The sequence below is a fragment of the Paramacrobiotus metropolitanus genome, unplaced genomic scaffold (genome assembly GCF_019649055.1).
Source record: "Paramacrobiotus metropolitanus isolate TYO unplaced genomic scaffold, Prichtersi_v1.0 Parri_scaffold0000006, whole genome shotgun sequence".
Classification (NCBI taxonomy): domain Eukaryota; kingdom Metazoa; phylum Tardigrada; class Eutardigrada; order Parachela; family Macrobiotidae; genus Paramacrobiotus; species Paramacrobiotus metropolitanus.
Window position 1 is genome coordinate 288,566 of NW_026570226.1, and position 19,424 is coordinate 307,989.

Sequence of the window (19,424 nt, forward strand, 5' to 3'; positions counted from 1 at the left end):
AGTTTGGACAGTGCGCGAGTATTTACATTTGGTTTTTATCTATACTTATAAATTCTTAAATCTTGACAGTGGGGACTGTAGTGGTAACAATCACTGATTGTTAGTAACGATCAAGTTACCGCAGTGCACTTGCAATACTTACAATTACAATTTGCAATTGCGCTGGCACAAATGAACATACAGCGGCCGGTGTAACAGTGACGCCGTTGAAGGTGATAACAGATTCGTTTACAAACCGGCGCATAACATAAACATTTGAAACCACGGAAAGCCAGTCTACTGCTCTTATAGCTATTCTCTTAACGCTGCACTAAAAACAGTGTACATAAGCATAAACACTGCACCGTCCCTGATCTTAATTTCGCGAGATCGTAAATTGTTATCTGGTATCAAACATCGCTGAGGAGGAAGTAACGTGGACTTGCAACCGGCGCTTATCTTTCGGTTCAGTTTAATGCACAGCAGCCCAGATCTTTCGTTTGACATCAGCTCGCTGCCGACTGTTTGATGGTTATACGGCACCACTAACAAACCCTGCTACTGACCTGTAATATATATAGTGCGCAGATGAAGTAGCGTTATTCCTACTGTCTGCCCGGTTCAACCAGCATTTTCTTCCAGGGGTACGTCTGCTACCGGGACTTCTGGATTTGATAGCAGTCATATATTCATAGCCTGGCGACATAAAACTACTCGGGTCAGCTGCTTTAACCACCCGTTAGCGTTCAACATCCTGAAGCAGACAGCGTGATTATTACTGCGAATCATACACAACATGCACGGGCGGGATTCGTACAGGATGAGCACCGATTTCACATTCTGGCTCATCCTCTCCATGTTGATCTGTCTGGTGGTCACTTCGGTTGTAATCTTGATTCGCGCCTGTATCAGCAGTAAATGTGACGCACTACAGGATTGTCTGCTCGGGCAGCGGGGCCGGCGGGCTGAACAGACCATCACATCACTCCAGAACGACAATCGGCGTCCGGTTCTGTATATTGTCTCACCGCACGTTGTCGTGGAAAGCGGCCATGAAGTCAGACGGATCGATCAGCCGGACGCAACCGGATATCCGCAAGAAGCGCCGCCTATTGACGGACTGGGTTACACTGCCCTCTTGACCACGCCTCCGCCGGCCTACGAGCCTCCACCGGGCTACACGACCCCGGTGCACCTGAAAAAAGGGAATATTCGTCGTTCGGCATCATGTGCTTCGGTGTCGTCGGCGACCAGTGCATGGCGCCATGCTGTCCGTAATAATCTCCCTTCATCGTCTACCTCGCAGTGGATTTAATGCCCCAAAATTTTTATGGATTTGATTGTCAAAGTATTGCAACAGCCTACCCACGTCAACAACGTGGGCATTCCGACAATTAAAACGCAACTGCACATGCGGTCTCGTTACCATCAGGATCCTAGAATTTTTTCTAACAGTCTTTCAGAATTCAGAATCCCGTGTACTTCTTTTTAGTATACTTGACAAGGAGATAATATGATATGATATTTTCCTTCCTCTCCAGGTTATAATTGCAACTGCAGATCAAATTTTTCGTACTCGTATTGAAACAGCAAATTAAAGATAGCTGGTGATGGTTGTGGCTCATGCATAATAAAGACAAAGAATAAATGTACAGTACGAGTACTCATGATTACATTTTTAGTAAATAAGTAAATACAGTACGTATTATTCTATATGAATAATATGATTATATCACATTAGAGTTATTCTCAATGGAACAGACGTCAGATCATATTTTTACAAGACCCTATGATATTACATATTTACTTTGACGCTGAAGTTTGTCTTTTCGGCTTCGAAATCGATTATATGGTAGAAAGAAATATCCCTTAATATTATAAGTTAAATAATTCTTTCCAAAAGCGAGCAAGACTAACGTACGACGTCTTGGCATCACTCGGGAAGAACCCACTTCCGATTCCAAAATCAACCATTTTACACTAATTATAAGGCCTTTTTCGTCACAGAGAAAACAGTTCGAGTACCTAATATCTATGCGTCTAAATTTAAATGGTTGGCTAATAGCTACAGTAACCAGTAAGTTTGCCGCATGCTACTCTAGACTACGAAAGCTTGTCGGCTATTTTGCCCCTGTTTTTAGTCACAATTAAGCGGAAATGTCCAACCAAGAAATCACAATCGGGCAATTTTTTCTGGTCACAATCCCTGAAAGAATTTGGTGAACAGAATTATGACGGGCATTTTAGCCGTCCTGGGACGTGACCGAAGGCCAGTTGGTTGTAATAGGTACTCGTATATATAATATATTTGTACGCTGTGGGCCTGCCGCCTTTGGTGTGGTCCCACAGAAAACCGAGTTCGCTACTTCGCTTACCATTAGCGCTGTGAGATCGTGAGAAACATAAAAATTGTCAAAATTTTAGAAGCGTTGAGAATATCATGTTTTCCTGCCTAGCATTATACGAAACCGTTCGTGCCAGTCATAGGCCGGCAGCATAGTCAGGACTCAGCGAGCGAATTCGCTACAATACTGTGGCAAAATAGTAAAATACTGTTTTACCACAAACCGAGTGCTTTTTGAAGTATTTATTTTTCTTTTAGTACGAGTACTTTGCCGCAAAAAAATTGGGAGAAATCACAGGGTCCGGGCAAACTCCCTAGGCGGCGGGTGAAACTGTGCGCTACGCAACAGATGCTGTACTGTCTGTAGTTTAATGGCTGCATCAAATGCATTTAAACCGTACAACCACATACTTGTAAAGTTGCGCAGTGTGGGTGATGGGTACTTTGTATGTATGCACTATGCAATGCAACTGCAATGCAATATGCAACTGCAGCAAGTATTGTATGCGTATATCTATATCCGTAACCGTAAGCGCGTATATCACGTGTAATCGCATAGCGAAGCACGAACACTGTTCGTTTACTCGTGACTCCGTCTTTCCCTTTTGAATTTCTACGGGTTAATCTCCTGCACCTGGGACATAACCTTAACAAGTGTTGGATACTTATTGTTTTTGCAAACGAAACAATCCTAAACGCATGTGGAAGGCATTTCTTAGATGTAAAAAGCTGTTAGACTGTTAGTTTGCCGTTCCATTGATTGCAAGGATTGTACTTACTTTTCTTGCACCCGCACTTGGTAGTATGACGGGCTTTGAAGAGACTGAGAGTGGTGCAGCACCAGCCCAGAAGCGCAAAGCTTCGCAGATCCTTGATCAGATTCTGTCCATAAAAAAACCGAAGTCTTCACAGCAGCATGATTCCGTTGAAGTGACCCGAGTAGCGCTATCCAGGAGGCGATCCACGCGAACGGTAAGTGCAATGCCGTATAAGTCCCGTGTTGCAGTACGCATTCGTTGCAGTACGCATTTGTACGCATATGAATGTGTCATCCCAACAACGGCGAATAATGAATTATGACGACTGCCGTGTTGTTCCTTACGTAAGTAACCATGACCTTTTGTGTCGTTTCCGGGTGGAACACCTAATATATTGTTCGTAATTGTTTAGAAAAACGAACTTTCGAAAATAATGTAGTTGCTGGTATGAGCGAAGCAGTTCGTAAAAGAATTTACGTGGATCTTGCGCGCGAGTTTTATTATTTTGTGACTTATGGAACTAATGCTAATGACGTTCACTACAGTAGTTTGGTACTTTAGGAAATAATTATAGAATACTTAGTTTACTGTTTCGAAATAATGGGTTGGTTAAGTGTTGACTACTCGTATTGTTAATCGTAGAACTACTATCGTAGTTCTTGTAGATTTTAGGTTCCAGTCAGAATATACGTATGTAGGTTTTCGGTTCAAATCAGAATACAGTTTCTTGTAATGCTCTTCCAGTATTTACACTGCTGTATTTCAGAGTTTGCTTGCTGTAAGCTGTTAACTATGCTGGTTATTGATATCGTAATCTGTGAGGCTCGTCGCGGCTCCTATACATTGTGCGATACGAGTACTTCATGTGCTTTATTTCGTGGACCTTTTGTACGCGATGCGTGCAGAAGTTGTGATAATGGCGTCGCTGTTTTTGTTCTTTTAGTTATACTTTTTTATTTGTTTTTAGTTCTTGACTAATTAGAATATAAAGGCACTCTAGCATATTAAATACGGTATAATGATAAAACAACTACTCGTAGATAACACCCTTGGAAACGCATCTGCCAGTAATACCTGTTCGGTCGTTTTAGATGTTGAAAATTTTAAAAAAAGTCGTATCTATAATACCCTCAGCGCTGCTTTATCCAAATAATTACACGGACAGCTATATATAGCTACAATTTTACTATTGCTTATGAAATTGTGAATGCTCCCGAATTAATTGCAGCGTACTTCGCAAGTCACACGCTTGCAATTGTTGAACTGATCAGTTGTTGAACTGATTCGCTTGCAATCGTTGATTGATTTAATCACGGTAATGTATCCGATGTTCTCGGTGCTAAACCATGAAAGTGGACAGTTTAGATATGTGTCGTTTCAATGCACCAAAATATTCAGGATGTAACTGAATAATTCTTTTTGGGCGAGTACTTACTCTATCGTACTGGCGTAATATGTTTCTTGACGTCCTCCATACACACAGAATACGGTAATGTTGACATAAATTCTTTGCCTGTGTAAGTTCAGCATGGCTATTTGGTTTTTTACACAGTTTGGAAAGCGTCGTAAGACAAAGAAACGCTCCGGTTATCCAGATGCTGCAGTTGTGCGGAAGAAAAGGGCGGTTGGGATTTCTCTTTGCAGCGAATGTTCTAAAGAAGCAGAAGCAGGAGCCATTATTGCCGACTGGTTAACTTGCACGTTGTGTTCTGCAATCGGTATTGCTTCTGCCTTCCTTTTAAGTTAATGCCCATTATTAGCATCATTTTATTGTTTTTTGTTTGTGTGTCTTTTACCTTTTTTTACAGCTCATTTGGAGTGCGCTCCTAATATCGCAAATAGTCCTGGTGATCTCAAAGAAAAATTCTACTGCTTAGCGTGCAGAACGTGCACCGTGTGTAAAAATAGTACCGTCCTCCCTGAAAATTCGGTACGTGCACTGTGCATTGTGGACTGTAATCGTAAGGATATGTAGATTTGGATTGGCATTCGTAGGATCTCCTCAACTGTTGCAAGTGCTACAAGGCTTGCCATGCAAATTGCGATGCCGGTAATGAGAAAATCGATAACGTCAAAGGTAAGAGCTACCATAGAGATGTATAGACTATGCATGTGATCTGGAAAAATAGTAACAAGTAAAGTTTTCTTGGATAACAAATGTACTCCAGTGAATTGTGGTAAATAAAACGGTTAACAATGTTTTGAAATGGACAAAATGTTTTAATTTTTTAAGTATTTTGTTGTAACTTTTGTTATTTTATTTACTTCCGCTTTCCAAGTTTGTTTTTTATTGTCACAGGTTGGCTTTGCGGTAACTGTCGGAAAGACTGTAGTGAGAATGATACCATCTCAACCAATTGCAAACTGATTTGCAGTAAGTACAAATGAAACAGTCAAAACATGCCTTTTTTGTCGTGGGCTTGAGTAAATCATTTTTCTTTTATAGCTGACACCAAAAGACCAGGGTCGGCGTCTGTTTCTTCCAGCACCTCTTCGTCAGTGGACAGTTTACACATTCCCAAAATGCTGAAAAAGAAGATGGATGTACACGAGTCTTTCGCGGCTTTGCTCAACGCTGTCGCATCTGGTACTTTTTTATGCGGTTTTAATTCTTAATCGACAAAAGCTCACCTTGGACATATTAATGAAATAGGAGGAGAACGTGGGCGGCCATCGAAAAATGACGAAAGAGGATCCGTTTATCCACAATCTTTGTAAGTACCGTTCATATTCGTGTTAGTGGTGCCACTGTTAAACTTTGCTTCTTGCGACCTTCATTTATCACTTATTATATTTAATATTTCTGTTTAGAATTTCTTTAATTTAATTTCTTGCCTGTTTTGTCCATCTAGTTTAAAACTTAATAATCCACGAAAGATTTTTTCTAGCTGAACAAATTTGCGGTGCAGCTGTAATGTGACGAAGAAAACAAAAAATATGATTTGGAAGTTTACAGAATTCGGAAAAGAACTTTTTAAAAAATTTAATTTGTGCAGCTCGTATATTAAGTGCTTGACATTCTAGCAGCGTACTGTTGTGTGCAATACCTGCGACAGCTAGTTTACTGCAAAAAACATTTTGCAGAGACAGCGCGGCTTTGGATTTTAGTGAGGGCACAATGGCTGAAATTGCCAAACGCGCAGTTAGTGCAATACGCTCCAACCAACATCAACCACTCAGTCCTGAGCAAATTACCATCGTTAAATCGTGGTCGGTTGATGATCTTGCTCAAAAGATTAATCAGAAGAAGCTTGCCGTTTGTTCTGAGGCGGTGATTCGCCAGGTAATGGATTGTGACCAATTTAGCTATGTTCCTAAACGCTTGTTATGCTGCTTTCTGATGTAATAATTTTATAAATACCCATTGGCCGTTGAGTATCACTTTGCTGCAGTGCATCGACGGCGAAGCATTGTTATTGCTGATTCGAGAAGATGTGGTACGGCATTTTGGAATCCCCTTAGTGCATGGACTGAAATTGTGGCGGGCACTCTGCGAAATTGTTGCGGATGTCACGTAATGTTTTGGTTTTTAGAATTAGCTTTTCTGTTTATCAAGATTTTGTTTTGCTTGGTACGACCTTGTCCTTTCTTACATGGATGCAGTTTTTCGCCACTTTGCTGTGGATGTTAGAGGTTGCGATTTTACGGTTATGTTTCTGTTTAGCATGAACGCAGTGCCAATGTGCACAGTACGCTCATTCTGAGCTTACCATGTTTGTAGTTTACGTTACTTTTGTAACAGTACTCCGAAATCTGTGTACAATAACATTTAGGACCCTTACTGAACGCGTTCAATTGGTCCGCGCGAACTTTATTAAATTTGTGTTGCCGCACCAGCAATACTTCTTATATACTGTACCTACATGTATTGGCTCAGTTCCCAGTTGGATTACTACACTCACAAAAATGTAGGTGCAGTACTTTTATTACTGGCGTTGCTGTGTATATTTTGAAAAAAATCAAACATCTAGTTGCAGGGGTTTAGATTTGAAATAAACTATTCAAGCCAGGCATTTTTAATATCTTAGCTTACATAGACTCGCGCACAGAACTAATGATAAAGAGTAATCTCGCAGACTTCCTAACATTGCCTGACAAATTTACAATTAAGTAGATAATCCATTCATTTGTAAGCACTGTCGCGGAAGCATTGACATACTAGATTCTGCTGGTCGTCTTCGAAAACGAAATTTCTGTATACATCTAATGTATTTAGGAACCACTTCCGCCTCGGCCCGAGCTAACAATTTGTTGTGTCGGCTGGCTCTGGCCCATGGCAGATATCATCTGCAAATAGATAAAACAATATCGTTATGGAATGAACCCTTTGTCCCAAATTTATGCAATTCTGATGTTTTCCAAGAAAAATTTACCGCGGCAAGCATGGCGTTGTTGTTTCCTGAACCTCCAGCATCTTGACGTCCCGCGCCGCCACCATTGCCCATCATCTTAACACATCGCATCATTAGCAAACTTTCAAAATTTAGCCACGGTAATTTGTACTACTTTGTTTCAAAGTTTCTGATGATTTATTAAAGTGTTTCAGGAGGTGATATATATATATAGTAAAAATAACTCCCGTTATTTTTTGTCATCAGCGGAGAAAGCAATATTATGACAGAGTGTAGCCGAAGGAGGAATGAAACTTACCGACATCAACAAAGGCATCTGTAAATCAAATCGGAAGAAGTTTAATTTCGTTCTATTGTTATGCATTTACTCAGCGAAATTCACTGGTCACACAAAAACAAACACTAAAGTACTGAAAGTGAACAGTCATAATCGACGCGGACTAACCATGGAGGCAAAGTTGTTTTGAGGCTGCATTTGTACGAAGCCACCACTACTATGATGGGAACGGTTCAGAACACTTTTGGTTTTTTTGTCGGTTGTTGCGTTGCTCGGCTTTTCCACCCCAGTAAACCATTGTCCGTTTTCTGTTGAACATGACGGATATGAAGCCGGCAATCATAGTTGCTGTGTCTCCGCACAGAAGAACTTACCATCGCGGTGGATATGCACTGCAATGCAATCAGGGTTGTAATTAATTTTGATCTGTGCTTCCGTTTTTTACGTCCAGACTCTGGATATGAAAAAAGCTAAATGCGGATGAAAATTCCCACAACTTACTGATGGTGTTGTTGTTCAAATGGAATTTGCCTATAAAACGCAGAAACGGGATCGTTAAGTTGCGACCAGTGATGATTGTCCGTAAATCCACATTGTTTGTTGAGCTTTTTTTATTTTCGACAAACTGAACTAGCACTGATACTGCTTTACAATTTACATATTGTATTCCTACGAAAGCACATGCTAGCTGCTTATAGCAATTAGCTGCTTATAGCAATTAGCTGCAATACAGTATGTACTTAAATTATTGCAAATTTGCAATGAAATGATAAAGTACCAGTTTTATATTATTGCAGCGAATCGTAAAGTAAGTATAATTGCTTTATAATTTCAAATTCCGGAGCTGACCTTTGAAAGCTTTGCTGGGCTTTGGACCCTGGGGGTGGCTATGATTATGGCTATGATTGTAGCCATGGGACGTCGCATTCTTGCTGCTTGGATCTGCTCCATGAGCCTGTAAGTGGTAAACACACGTTTAATTAAAGTACAGTACTTTGAACAAAACAGCTGCCCGGTAAGTGTAATTTTGTATGATCTATATGAAAACAAAGAAATAACAACTACAACGTAATTATGACTGTGACTAAAACTACAACATGATTAAATTACATCATGATTATGACAAATAGCTACCCGGTGATATTTTTTGGATGATCCTTATAAAATCAAAGGAAAAACTACAACACGATTATGACTGTGTTCTTAATCGTCTTTATACACCGCTTTTATAGCGAAATTTGATTACTTTAGTGCTGTAATAATTACCGTTGACGGTAATTCCACGTCAAAAAATACGACTACGTCATGATTAATATAGAAATCAAGTACGAGTACTGGATTTAACGCGGCAGTATAAAAGTATACTTACTGGACTGAAGAAAACTGCCAAAACACATCCGACAACGGCTGTCAAAATTAGTGACTTCAGCATTGTAGTGTAGAGAGTATAAAATCAGTTCAGACTCACTCGTGCAGATAGCAGCAAAATGAATATTATAGCTGCAAGAAATAAGTTCGTTTCGAAATTATATACTAACTGCGCCCATGTTTCACTTTCACAAAATTGCTCATGTAATCTCACGTGGTACAAAAGCTTTCATGAAACGCAGGCGTATGAAAATTTTAGTCAGAATTAGCCAAAAAAGCAAAATCTCGCTGTTTACGTTGACAAAAATATTGTATCGCCTGCGTGATCAACCTTGAAATTTGGCGAAACGTAAGAATTTTGCCACTTGAGTTTTACCAGAGTTCGACCGGGTCATCTCGCAGGGTTTGACGAAAGAAAATTTCTTCGTCGAGTTAAACTACAAAATAAACAAAGGCGTAAGAAATACTATTAAAAGAAAAAAGTATTTCCGTGTTAGTTGTGTGTACCGTAGGTAGTGTTTAATGCACGCGCAAATCTCCGTCCAGTAAGTAAGGGCACGCTTCGCAGTACGGCATTTTTATAACCGACATTATTTTTCCGGTGCTCCTGTATAATATTATCTTACAATAATTGAAAATGCGCATTGTCATGATTAAATTCTATGTAAAAATTATTATAATGTATTTTTAACGTATTAATTTTTATATTAACTTTATTATCTGATTAAGCATTATATTATTATTCATAATTAGTAATTTTATTATTATTGTAAATTTTGTTATTGTATGTTATTTCTTACGTGAATTTTATTATTTGATTAAGCTGTTATTATTGTATTGTGTAATACACAAGAAACTTACAGTACGTTACGCTCTCCTAATAAAAACGTACTCGTACTAATTTAGAATGGCTGCTCGTACTAATTTAGAATGGCTGGGCATACATAAAAAAATTGCTGTGGCAACAAGTGTCCACAGTAGCCAGGTAATACTATCTTTGACCACGTGGTTTTCGCTAATTGTAATGTCCGCGCAATCCGTGACCACACCCATGTATAAATGCCGATCCCGTTTCGTTTGCAGCTTTTAAGGTTATGACCCGTATAACGCCCACACCGAATTCCTCATCCATGACTCGAATGGAATATGTTCCAGAAGGTTACCGGAAGCTTTTCATTTCAAGTGTGTAGGAAGTTACAAAGTGCTGACTCAAGTGCAACTCTTATCACACTCGCTGGCCCCGCGGTCCGTATTCCCATTAAATTCATCGAAAAAAAACCACTAACTGCTGACACCAAGAGATTCCGCTTCGCCCTACCGTCCGCTGATCATTCGCTGGGGATACCCATTGGAAATTTCATTCAGTTGACGGTTACAGTCGACGGCAAACAGGAAACACGATCATACACACCCATTTCCACCAACGAAGACAGAGGTGAAAATTGGCACATGACATATAATTATTTTCATTCACTTACTTATTTGATATACTTTGCTTAATTCACGCAAAATTCCTTTGGCTGTTTTACTTCCCTCATTGCGCTTGCTCCATGATTTATCATGGTACTGCTGCGCATAAACTTAATTTTCGAAAAAAATGCGAATATATGGAAAAGTTCCAGGAAAAATTTCGAAATATTTATATCAAGATGTTTTTCAATTGCTTAAAAAGACACAATATCAAATTTTTATAGACGATAAATTTTTATAGGACACATAGATCTGGCGATCAAAATTTATCCCCCGACAATTCAAAATCCTCGTGGGGGAATCGTGACACAGTATTTGGATCAGCTGAAAAAGGGTGACGAAGTACTGATGAGCGGACCTCTTGGGTTATTGCGGTACAACGGACATGGGACGTTTTTGATTTCATCCGGCCGGTTTTCTCTAGGCACAGCGAAAACTTTCATGGAGCTTGGTAGGAAAAATATTCTGAAACTGTGGTACAAGTTCCTACGTTCTGGTGATGCTACACTGTACAAGTACATTGCGCGAATTCGGTCGCTTGTAGGTATGCTTTGTGGTGGTTCCGGTGTTACTGCCATGATTCCAATATTACGCACGATGTTAAAGGAAGACGACGAAAAGCCCCAATGTTCCCTGGTCTATTCGAACGTCACGGACCGCGATATTATTATGCAGGATGAGTTGAGCAGCTTATCGTCCAAACATAGAAAACGATTAAAAGTATGGTACACGGTGGAAAGGCCAACTAAGACCAACTGGAAATACGGTGTCGGCCGCATTAACGATAAGGTCATCCAGACATTCATGCCAGTACCGGCAGCAGGAGTACTGGGTAAGTTAATATTATGGTACACACACATTTAAGATTTTTACAGCTACTGTCTCATTTCGTGCTGTTTTATTCTCAGGAAAGTGTTCATTTAGTTGCCGTATTTATGCAGTACTTGCTGTATCATTAATTTACTGTGAACATTTGTAGCCAGCTGAGAGCCTTCTTACGTAAGCTCGACAATCGACATATTAATTTTTCGTAACTTCCAAAAAGTCAACAGCAGTATGCTATGTTCTATAATCGCAAAATTGTTTACAACTACTGTGATAATTTTGTTCAACTTCTACTGTTCTAAGTACGTCGAGTACAGAAGAACCCTTACCATTAGATGACTATGGAAGATATAAGTGTATTCTGTATGCGCGCACGATTTCGGTTATATTAGGCTGGATAAATACTCGATTGACTGGATTTGGTAATTTTCTTACTGTTAGCAGAAAACAATATTTTTGTAGTTTTGGTGTGTGGTCCACGACCTATGGTGGCTGCTTGCAAGGCTCTTCTACTGGATCTCCATTATACCAATGAGATGATTTTTATATTTTCCAATCCGCCGTAGAGCCGCATTTGATAAGTACTTCACCTATTTCAGAAAACTGTCGGCAGTCGGTGATTGGTTTATGCCTGCGTGGTTGTAAAAACTACTTGATTTAAATCGTCATTTTATTTTGTTGTGCAGCGTTATTGAACGGTGAAACGTTATGTGCGATATTAAAGTTCTTTTTCTGGTTCTGAATTGTTGTTAAAACTGAAATTAAAAATCCTGTGAATGCGTATCACTGCCATGTCTTAGTTGTTAATAAGAAACTGCAAAGCGATGACGACGATAACAGTTCTGATTTAATCGCGAATCCGCGGTGCAATTTCGCCGATTTATTTTCCAACTGGCTCTAAGCAAACTAGGGTTCAGAACGATAAAAACAAGCACCTTCCACAAAATGTGCAGTTGTACAAATACATCATCAGCCGGCAACAACAAACAGAAGTGCAAGTATTACATTTAACAAAGACCTAGTGAAAACATTATTCCATGGTTAAGAAATGCTACGCTTCAAAACGGATGTGACGTGTCAGAATCCATGCGTGCCACAAAATACCATTTCTCCCTCTTCGAGATCCAAAACAATCCCACAAACACAATACCGCGCAGATCGCCGCTGACGAGTTTCAGGAGCCTCTGGTGGGAGGACTAATCAAAATGACACCGTCGCCTCGCACAAACAGCATAGGAATCTTGCGCGAGTTTTCCTACAAGTGACAAAACCATGCATCTCCATACTCAAAAGCCAAGCAAATTGTCCTTTTTAAGGCAACCACACACTGACAGACAAACCTTGTAGATTTCTTCATACGTTTCGGGATCGACTTCCGTTACGGTGATCGTTTCGTTCACATCTCCAAGAATCATATTTAAATGCTGATCGTATGCCTACAATGCGTTACTGTACAGTGCAATCCGCGCTTTTCTGGTCTGCGTAATCATGAAGATCAATCCTTACGTAAAGCGTTCCCGTCAGTTCGCGATCATGGCGCATCTTCACGTAGATTTTCTCGTCCAAGCATAATCGCACGAGATCCAAAGGTTCCTCCACTTCTCCTAACTAACAAACAGCAATCATTTCACGATACTCTTTCAGAATGGCGGTGACTGAGTCAGTACACCATCCTATAGTACCCATGCTAACAGACTTCGTACCTGTTGGTCTCCCGCGCCTTCCAAGCCGCCAGTAGCCATTTTTTCGCAATCGAGGAAGCTCGCGCTTGAGAGAAAGATAAATGCAGATATAATTAACTGGTAATAATGTATAATCACCAACACACGTTTAGGAATAGAGTTTTCCCTGAAGCCTCAGCTAGCTTGTTTTTTTTTAAATGAGAAAAATTCAAAAATTAATGACGAAGGAGTCGGAAGGACGAACTACTTTTTAAATTTCCCAGTTCCAGGTGGAAAAATGCAAAGGTACGACTAATCCACTAAACGCTCGTACTGGGCGGCTAGTAAGAGAGCCGGTTATTGCTTCGACTCGCAAGTCGCAAGTTCCGCAACTGGTGGTCGCATTCAGAAAAAAATTGTGTTCCAATACTAGTACATTCTACACATTCTACATGAGTGGACACTATCCCAAATTAATGCAGAAAATAATGAGAAAAAGTTCAAAAAGATGCTTTACATTATTATTAGTAATTTATTAGAAACTTGACATATCTGCACACCGATTCGAAACAAAATACCGATTCGATTCCGACTGTCAAATCTCTCTGCCCGGTGGCTGTCTGGCTGATTCTGCTTTCGGACGAATCGGAATCCAGTTTTGCAGCTTTTTCAATATTTGTTGCTTTAATTAACCCTTTAAAGTTCAGCTTTTGTTATGGGTTTGACACAAGTTTTTTAAAACTAGTGTCGGAGTAGGAGCAGTTTTAGACAATTGTGATATTCGATATGCACTTACGATAAATGGATATCCACTATTATCCAGCAAAAATCTATAGTAGCTCTTTATTTTAATGTCATTTCGACTATCCAGTATCCAACGCGAAAAAAACACCAAAGATCACTCAAAAATCATGCTAACAACAAGAATCAGCGACCACAAGTCGGCAAAATGTCGCAGAACTGATCGACACGACATTTACAATCAATCAATCAACTTCAACTACAAAAAATTCGAAGGCAACTAAAAAATCGCATATTATAGCATATAAAAACAGAAAATTAGCTGCAGGTCGAGCAATTCAGGAAGTCTGCAGTAGGTCTTTTATTTCCTTTTTATCGGCGCAATCAATATATTTAGTTCCATCTGGCGATTTACCGTCTGGTTTTGCACCCTATAAAAACAAAAAATCCAGAAGTATTACAATCAACATACAGCATACTGTACAAATACTGTTTTTTCTGATTGTGAGCGAAAACAAGGTTCACCGGAAAAATGAAACGCGTTCGTAGCATGATCAGATACACAACACACACAAATAGTCACTGGTCATACAGTAGCACTTTGTGTGAAAGTACAAAAAGGTATAATTCTTACATTGTAAGCCATTTAACCCTTTGAAGTGAAATTGAACTTTAATAAGTACTCGTACTCATAATGCGAGTACAAACTAATGGTAAGTACCAAACAAAACGGTATTATAACAGAAACACTTCCACTATGCTTTCCTGATCGGGGATCCCATTGAATACTTCATAAAATTAATGAACAATTATGGAAACTCTTGCCAACCTTTTGTAAGAGAAGTTTAACACATTCAGTGTGTCCTTCCCAAATAGCTGCCAACAAGGCACTGATTCCGTGTTTATCCACAGCATTGACATCCGCTCCCTTGGATATTAGGTATTCAATCACCTCGCGCTGTCCGTAATCAGCAGCGAAATGTATAGGGGGACGACCATCAATAGGCTGCCTTATGTCAACACCCTAGGTATTTCAATTTAATTTAAACAAACACCACATCACGGCAATCATCTTTAACAATGTCAACATAATTAATAAGGCATTATTTGAAACAAATAGTCGCACAGATTCTTAGTACTGTCTCCTCGTTAAACTCTCTTCTATGATCACAAACTGTAAGCCCAAAAATCGAATTTACGTAAGCAAATAAATTGTATATTATTAACGCGCTTCACTTCGGAGTTCGGATGATCGTGCTGCAGTTGCGAGCACAAAAATCAAAACACAATATTACTGTTATTATTATTTTGAAACTTTACTGAACAACAAGTAATCTCCGCCAAGCGTTGCTTTAAGGAGCAATTCTTCACAAAGTCAGATCGAGACCCAAGTTTCGTGCGAAAGGACGATGAATACCTTTTTTTCGACGAAATCACGGATGCTGTCCAAATCTCCATTCTTCAGACTCCAGGTAAGAGACTGATGGTCGACGTCTCCCATGATGGATGAATATCAAAATATTTATAAGTATGACTAGTCACTAGTCACTAGTCTACACTCAAAACACGGACGGATCGATATTCTGAAAATTTTCTCACTTGTCCCTTGCTACCGTTAGAAACTTTTGATTAATGAGACATCGAAAATTGACTGGTTAATAAAACGATCACTACTTCTACTTCTACAGGTAATATTTCAAAAAGTTTAGACTAAAGTCTAAAACCTAAAATTTTGAACGGTGGGTTATGATGGATCGTACTCTTTTCGACAAACCAAGCTATGGTATTGGTGGTGCTCCAGTCAGTTCCACGCGTACGATTAAACAGGGCATTATTGTGCGCCGTCACCGCTCGCCATGGGCTGGCGGTTTATGGATAAGTGACGTCACCGCGAAAAGCGCCAAAAATTAAAGTCGTTGTTTTTTGCTTACGAATTAAGGAAAAAAAGCAGTTAAATTTTCCACAGTTTTATTGTGTTTATGTTTCAAGAGTAAGGAAGTACATACTTGTAGCCCACCACGTCATCAGTGCTGCCATTAAACTAAGCCATACGACCCATATCAGTGGCCGTTGACAACATCATTGGTCGCAGCATAAACTAAAGACACATCCCGTGACATCCGCAAAAAGAATTCGCTATGATACTTACGAGTTACGAATACGCGTACGTGAGAATTGAAGATTTAAAGCAACCAAAATTGTGCGACAACCATTTGCATTTTTTCAAGATACCATTCTGTGGTTATGTTATACTTTATGTGATCAGTATTATTTTATTTATTTGGGTTCTGCCTCACTTATTATTATTGAACAGTCACCGTTTTGCGGTTCGTTCGTATAATTATACAGTATCGTAAAGCTGAATTTGTAGCACAAAGTTTTGGTTGCAACAACAACCTTTAGAAAATCGAAAATCATTAATATTTCGGTTCAAATCCGTTCATAGTAAACCTATGAATGGAACCGGTTAAGCTAAATTCCCGGAATAAAATAACATGTACACTGACTGGCTTAGGTTGCTTTTCCTGATCGATTTTGTTCTGTTAACAATTTCGTAATGCCGTGCAACACCTTCGCCACATCCGATGGTAAATCTTGGGAACAGGATGGGAGCGGCAGCCAGTTGGCGAAATTCAGGTCACGAGTACCCAAACAAAACGGCTGCAGTGCTTTGTTGACTGTTGCACGAATATGGTCTCGCATCGTTTGGTTGAGGTTGCGAGGATCGATTCGTGTCGACAACCGAAAGAATGCTTCATCGCACAAGCCGGTTTTTGGGTTCGGCTTGTTGCAGCGGTAAGATAATTCCATTGTTTCGTAATCGACGGCCAGGATGGTATAGACTATCTTTTCGGGATTTCCTGTAACATTAACCCGAGTATACATATTAGGGACGCCGACAGTTGAGCAAGTTTTGTTAAATTTGTAATTGCTTAAACAAATATCAAGGCTATCACGCATCACGCATGTGAAATGTACCTTGATTATTGATCCGCGGGTTGATCAGTGGTGTGGCGATTTTCCGTCCATCCGCGGTTAGGTTAGATTGTTCGAAGATTGCCACGCATTTTGCAGTGCTTGCTATAGCGCCGTTGTATTGAAACACGTTGAAACTGGTCACGAGACCCCAGTTGTTCGTTTCCGGCAACACAGAAAATCCCAGCGGAGTATAAATGTTTATTGTGTTTGACATTGGACGGAGGCCAGGCAATCTATTCATATATTCGAACCATCCGCCCATCATCTAACAATCACATTAACGTTGACGGACCGGAAGAACTTAAGAACTGTTACTGTAAATCTGTAAATCGATTTTAATTTTTTCCTGTACAGTTTTACCAAAAACTGTACAATCCATTAAAACTAAAGGTATAATTTAAAATTCATTATACTGTTTGTAACTTTTGCACTTGGTGCACGTGCTGTCCAATGTACAGGCGCATTACGTTAATTATGAACCCAACTCTACGAGTATTTACACAAATTTGTACACAGCTATCAAAATATTATTTTTTTTCTCTATGCATTCGGAATCGGGGAAAACCATAATTCTAAATATTTCAAAATAAAAAATCTTGCAGGAAAAGGCTAATTGATAAATTTGTTTACGCTGTAGTGACCTTAGCGAAAACAATAGGCACGCCTGGGACCGATGCCGGTATTCCACAGCCGGAGGATGTTGCACGTCCACCATTAATATTACTCTGACTGCCGTTTTGGTTGACATTAATGAGCGCTTTTTGTGCTGTCGACTGTGTCGGCGCCGGCATACCGGCAGAATATCTTCTGTTGTCGCTCATAGCATCCGTTGCAGCTGCAACGGGAACCGCTGTAGCACCGACTGTCATCTGAGCTAGCGCACTCGACGATACGTAGCTTCCACCGGAAGCATAAGGACCGTACGCGTTGTAGCGGTTACCGTTATCTGTAATTTGACCACTGCTCAACCCCGATCCACTTTGCATATACGATGGCCCTGCACCGGCATTACTGGTGGCCACAAGTGACCCTGCCTGTTGTTGTTCACTACCCGCTGGACTTGCGTTTGGCATAGACGCTGAGGCACTATCCGGCTGATTGTAACTGTTACTTCCAAAGTGGTTGTAACTATTCCCGTACGACACCAGAGCGCCACTGGGTGACGAAGTTGTGGTCGGCGTCTCGGTTGAGGCTGGAGTTGTCTGACCGTTGGTTTGCAGTTGTTCGACAATTTGCTGCAGTGCGGTTAAGAGAAGGGAGAAGTCTATTTTAGAGAAATCGAAACTGATGGTCTGGGTGATGGCCGGTGCGGATGTAATGGTGTCACCCATTGTCAGTGCGGCTCCAAATTCAGTGTCCGTTTCCGATCCCGCACTATCAGTGGTTGTCGTGCCGACATAAGAATTTAAGTACGAACTGGCCATACCGGAATTGGGCGCAAATCCTCCTTGTAATGATACGAGATTTCCATAGCTCTGCGTTGTGGTGTCGGCATTCCAGAATGACGGAGCGGCATACGAGGATGCTCCGCTGTACCCCATGGCGGACGCGCTGTCGGTGGCTCCGAGTCCTGTCTGATCGTATGTTGGTTGGGATGATGTGAGATTGTACCCAGCGTGCAACGATAATAAAAGTGTAGAAACAAAATTTTCTAAACATTTCGTAAGATCGTTCCACATCATTAATCTGACATTAGCGATGACCTTTCCGTAAATTACAGTACTTGTGAAATAGTGGTGCGTCTAATTTGTTCGCCAAGATTCTACAATTTCGGAGGGTAAGACACTAAGACCAGTGCCGATCTCATCAAGCTTGTAGAAACATTAGAAATCCGTTTGATTGTTGCATTTTTGGCAATTGGTATGGCACGCATGCAATCGTACTATTCATGCATATGCAAATACGAGATCACCGGATGATTCACAGTAGTCACATAAATTTCATGTTATTTCTAAAAACATGATTATTTTCTTACAAATTCGATCTTGGTGACGTTCTGCTCACATAAAGTGCGAAAGATGTTTAATATCAACAGGTGTTCGTTTAGTTTACGATCCACTGTTTTACAGCGAAGGATCACTGCAACCGTACGTATAAACTGTAACTTCGTTAAAACATTTTGAATGAGTTCTAACATGTTCATCGTTCCTCGCATACGAGATGTAAAAAAAAGGTGGTATGCAGTGGTTTAAACCAGAAACTTTGCATGGTGATCAAACTGCTTTTTCCTGTGCGACCTATGTTAGCAGTGACCACAGTGACGTCAGTGACCTATCGTAAAAAAACATTGAAACGAAAATATTAATAATGGTAACGAAATAACTCAGTAATACTGTTGCTGGACAAGTACATATTTCTCGCTCGCTGCTTTTCCGCACCACAGTTGTAATTTTCCATTTAAACTAGAACATTTTAGCGTTTTCCTGCTCCTTCATTAATACTGGGCAAAATACAACAAATCGCTAAGTTCAGTTCGTTTATGCTGTGTTTGCTTGGGCCGGTTGCAATGAACTGCCCACGGCTAACGTACTAAAATCATTTCGATCAATATCAAAGACAATTGTTGGTTGTTTTAAACTGCATCAATAATTGAGTCGAATATTTGCACGGAAATGCTGGACAATGTGGGTACCATATAAGCCAGTAGCTGTGTTAACGCGCCATTAAAAT

General features: G+C 40.2%; 7 protein-coding genes across 8 annotated transcripts; 3 read left to right on the top strand and 4 right to left on the bottom strand.

Annotated features, from left to right (window-relative positions):
- The first annotated feature begins 270 nt into the window (after positions 1-270).
- Positions 271-1,594, top strand: LOC129581854 (uncharacterized). The gene has a single exon (XM_055473118.1). It carries the CDS (start codon positions 776-778, stop codon positions 1,292-1,294), a length of 519 nt encoding a protein of 172 aa, XP_055329093.1. The 5' UTR covers positions 271-775; the 3' UTR covers positions 1,295-1,594.
- Positions 1,595-2,889: 1,295 nt separating this feature from the next.
- Positions 2,890-6,914, top strand: LOC129581851 (uncharacterized). 2 transcript variants are annotated; one of them, XM_055473115.1, is made up of 9 exons: positions 2,890-3,295; positions 4,634-4,799; positions 4,890-5,011; positions 5,077-5,158; positions 5,381-5,455; positions 5,528-5,668; positions 5,735-5,795; positions 6,166-6,364; positions 6,474-6,914. In XM_055473115.1, exons 1-9 carry the CDS (start codon positions 3,128-3,130, stop codon positions 6,597-6,599), a joined length of 1,140 nt encoding a protein of 379 aa, XP_055329090.1. In that variant the 5' UTR covers positions 2,890-3,127; the 3' UTR covers positions 6,600-6,914. The 2 variants fall into 2 exon arrangements, with proteins under 2 accessions (XP_055329090.1, XP_055329091.1); XM_055473116.1 differs by lacking the exon at positions 2,890-3,295 and adding an exon at positions 3,319-3,425.
- Positions 6,915-6,990: 76 nt separating this feature from the next.
- On the bottom strand, positions 6,991-9,236 carry LOC129581853 (uncharacterized). Its single transcript, XM_055473117.1, has 8 exons — positions 9,080-9,236; positions 8,560-8,665; positions 8,212-8,241; positions 8,085-8,102; positions 7,879-8,018; positions 7,732-7,749; positions 7,455-7,529; positions 6,991-7,368 (listed from the first exon to the last, which is right to left on the bottom strand). Exons 1-8 carry the CDS (start codon positions 9,140-9,142, stop codon positions 7,294-7,296), a joined length of 525 nt encoding a protein of 174 aa, XP_055329092.1. The 5' UTR covers positions 9,143-9,236; the 3' UTR covers positions 6,991-7,293.
- Positions 9,237-10,073: 837 nt separating this feature from the next.
- On the top strand, positions 10,074-12,199 carry LOC129581714 (NADH-cytochrome b5 reductase 2-like). Its single transcript, XM_055472928.1, has 4 exons — positions 10,074-10,513; positions 10,790-10,999; positions 11,093-11,380; positions 11,836-12,199. The coding sequence occupies exons 1-4, from the start codon at positions 10,225-10,227 to the stop codon at positions 11,937-11,939; spliced, it is 891 nt and encodes a 296-aa protein (XP_055328903.1). The 5' UTR covers positions 10,074-10,224; the 3' UTR covers positions 11,940-12,199.
- A 41-nt stretch (positions 12,200-12,240) lies between these two features.
- On the bottom strand, positions 12,241-13,318 carry LOC129581715 (U6 snRNA-associated Sm-like protein LSm3). The gene is made up of 4 exons (XM_055472929.1): positions 13,077-13,318; positions 12,880-12,981; positions 12,714-12,809; positions 12,241-12,628 (listed from the first exon to the last, which is right to left on the bottom strand). Exons 1-4 carry the CDS (start codon positions 13,113-13,115, stop codon positions 12,548-12,550), a joined length of 318 nt encoding a protein of 105 aa, XP_055328904.1. The 5' UTR covers positions 13,116-13,318; the 3' UTR covers positions 12,241-12,547.
- Positions 13,319-13,863: 545 nt separating this feature from the next.
- On the bottom strand, positions 13,864-15,539 carry LOC129581838 (myotrophin-like). The gene is made up of 3 exons (XM_055473101.1): positions 15,193-15,539; positions 14,605-14,799; positions 13,864-14,206 (listed from the first exon to the last, which is right to left on the bottom strand). Exons 1-3 carry the CDS (start codon positions 15,274-15,276, stop codon positions 14,114-14,116), a joined length of 372 nt encoding a protein of 123 aa, XP_055329076.1. The 5' UTR covers positions 15,277-15,539; the 3' UTR covers positions 13,864-14,113.
- A 747-nt stretch (positions 15,540-16,286) lies between these two features.
- Positions 16,287-18,433, bottom strand: LOC129581681 (uncharacterized). The gene is made up of 3 exons (XM_055472892.1): positions 17,396-18,433; positions 16,755-17,019; positions 16,287-16,636 (listed from the first exon to the last, which is right to left on the bottom strand). The coding sequence occupies exons 1-3, from the start codon at positions 18,431-18,433 to the stop codon at positions 16,287-16,289; spliced, it is 1,653 nt and encodes a 550-aa protein (XP_055328867.1).
- Positions 18,434-19,424: the final 991 nt, after the last annotated feature.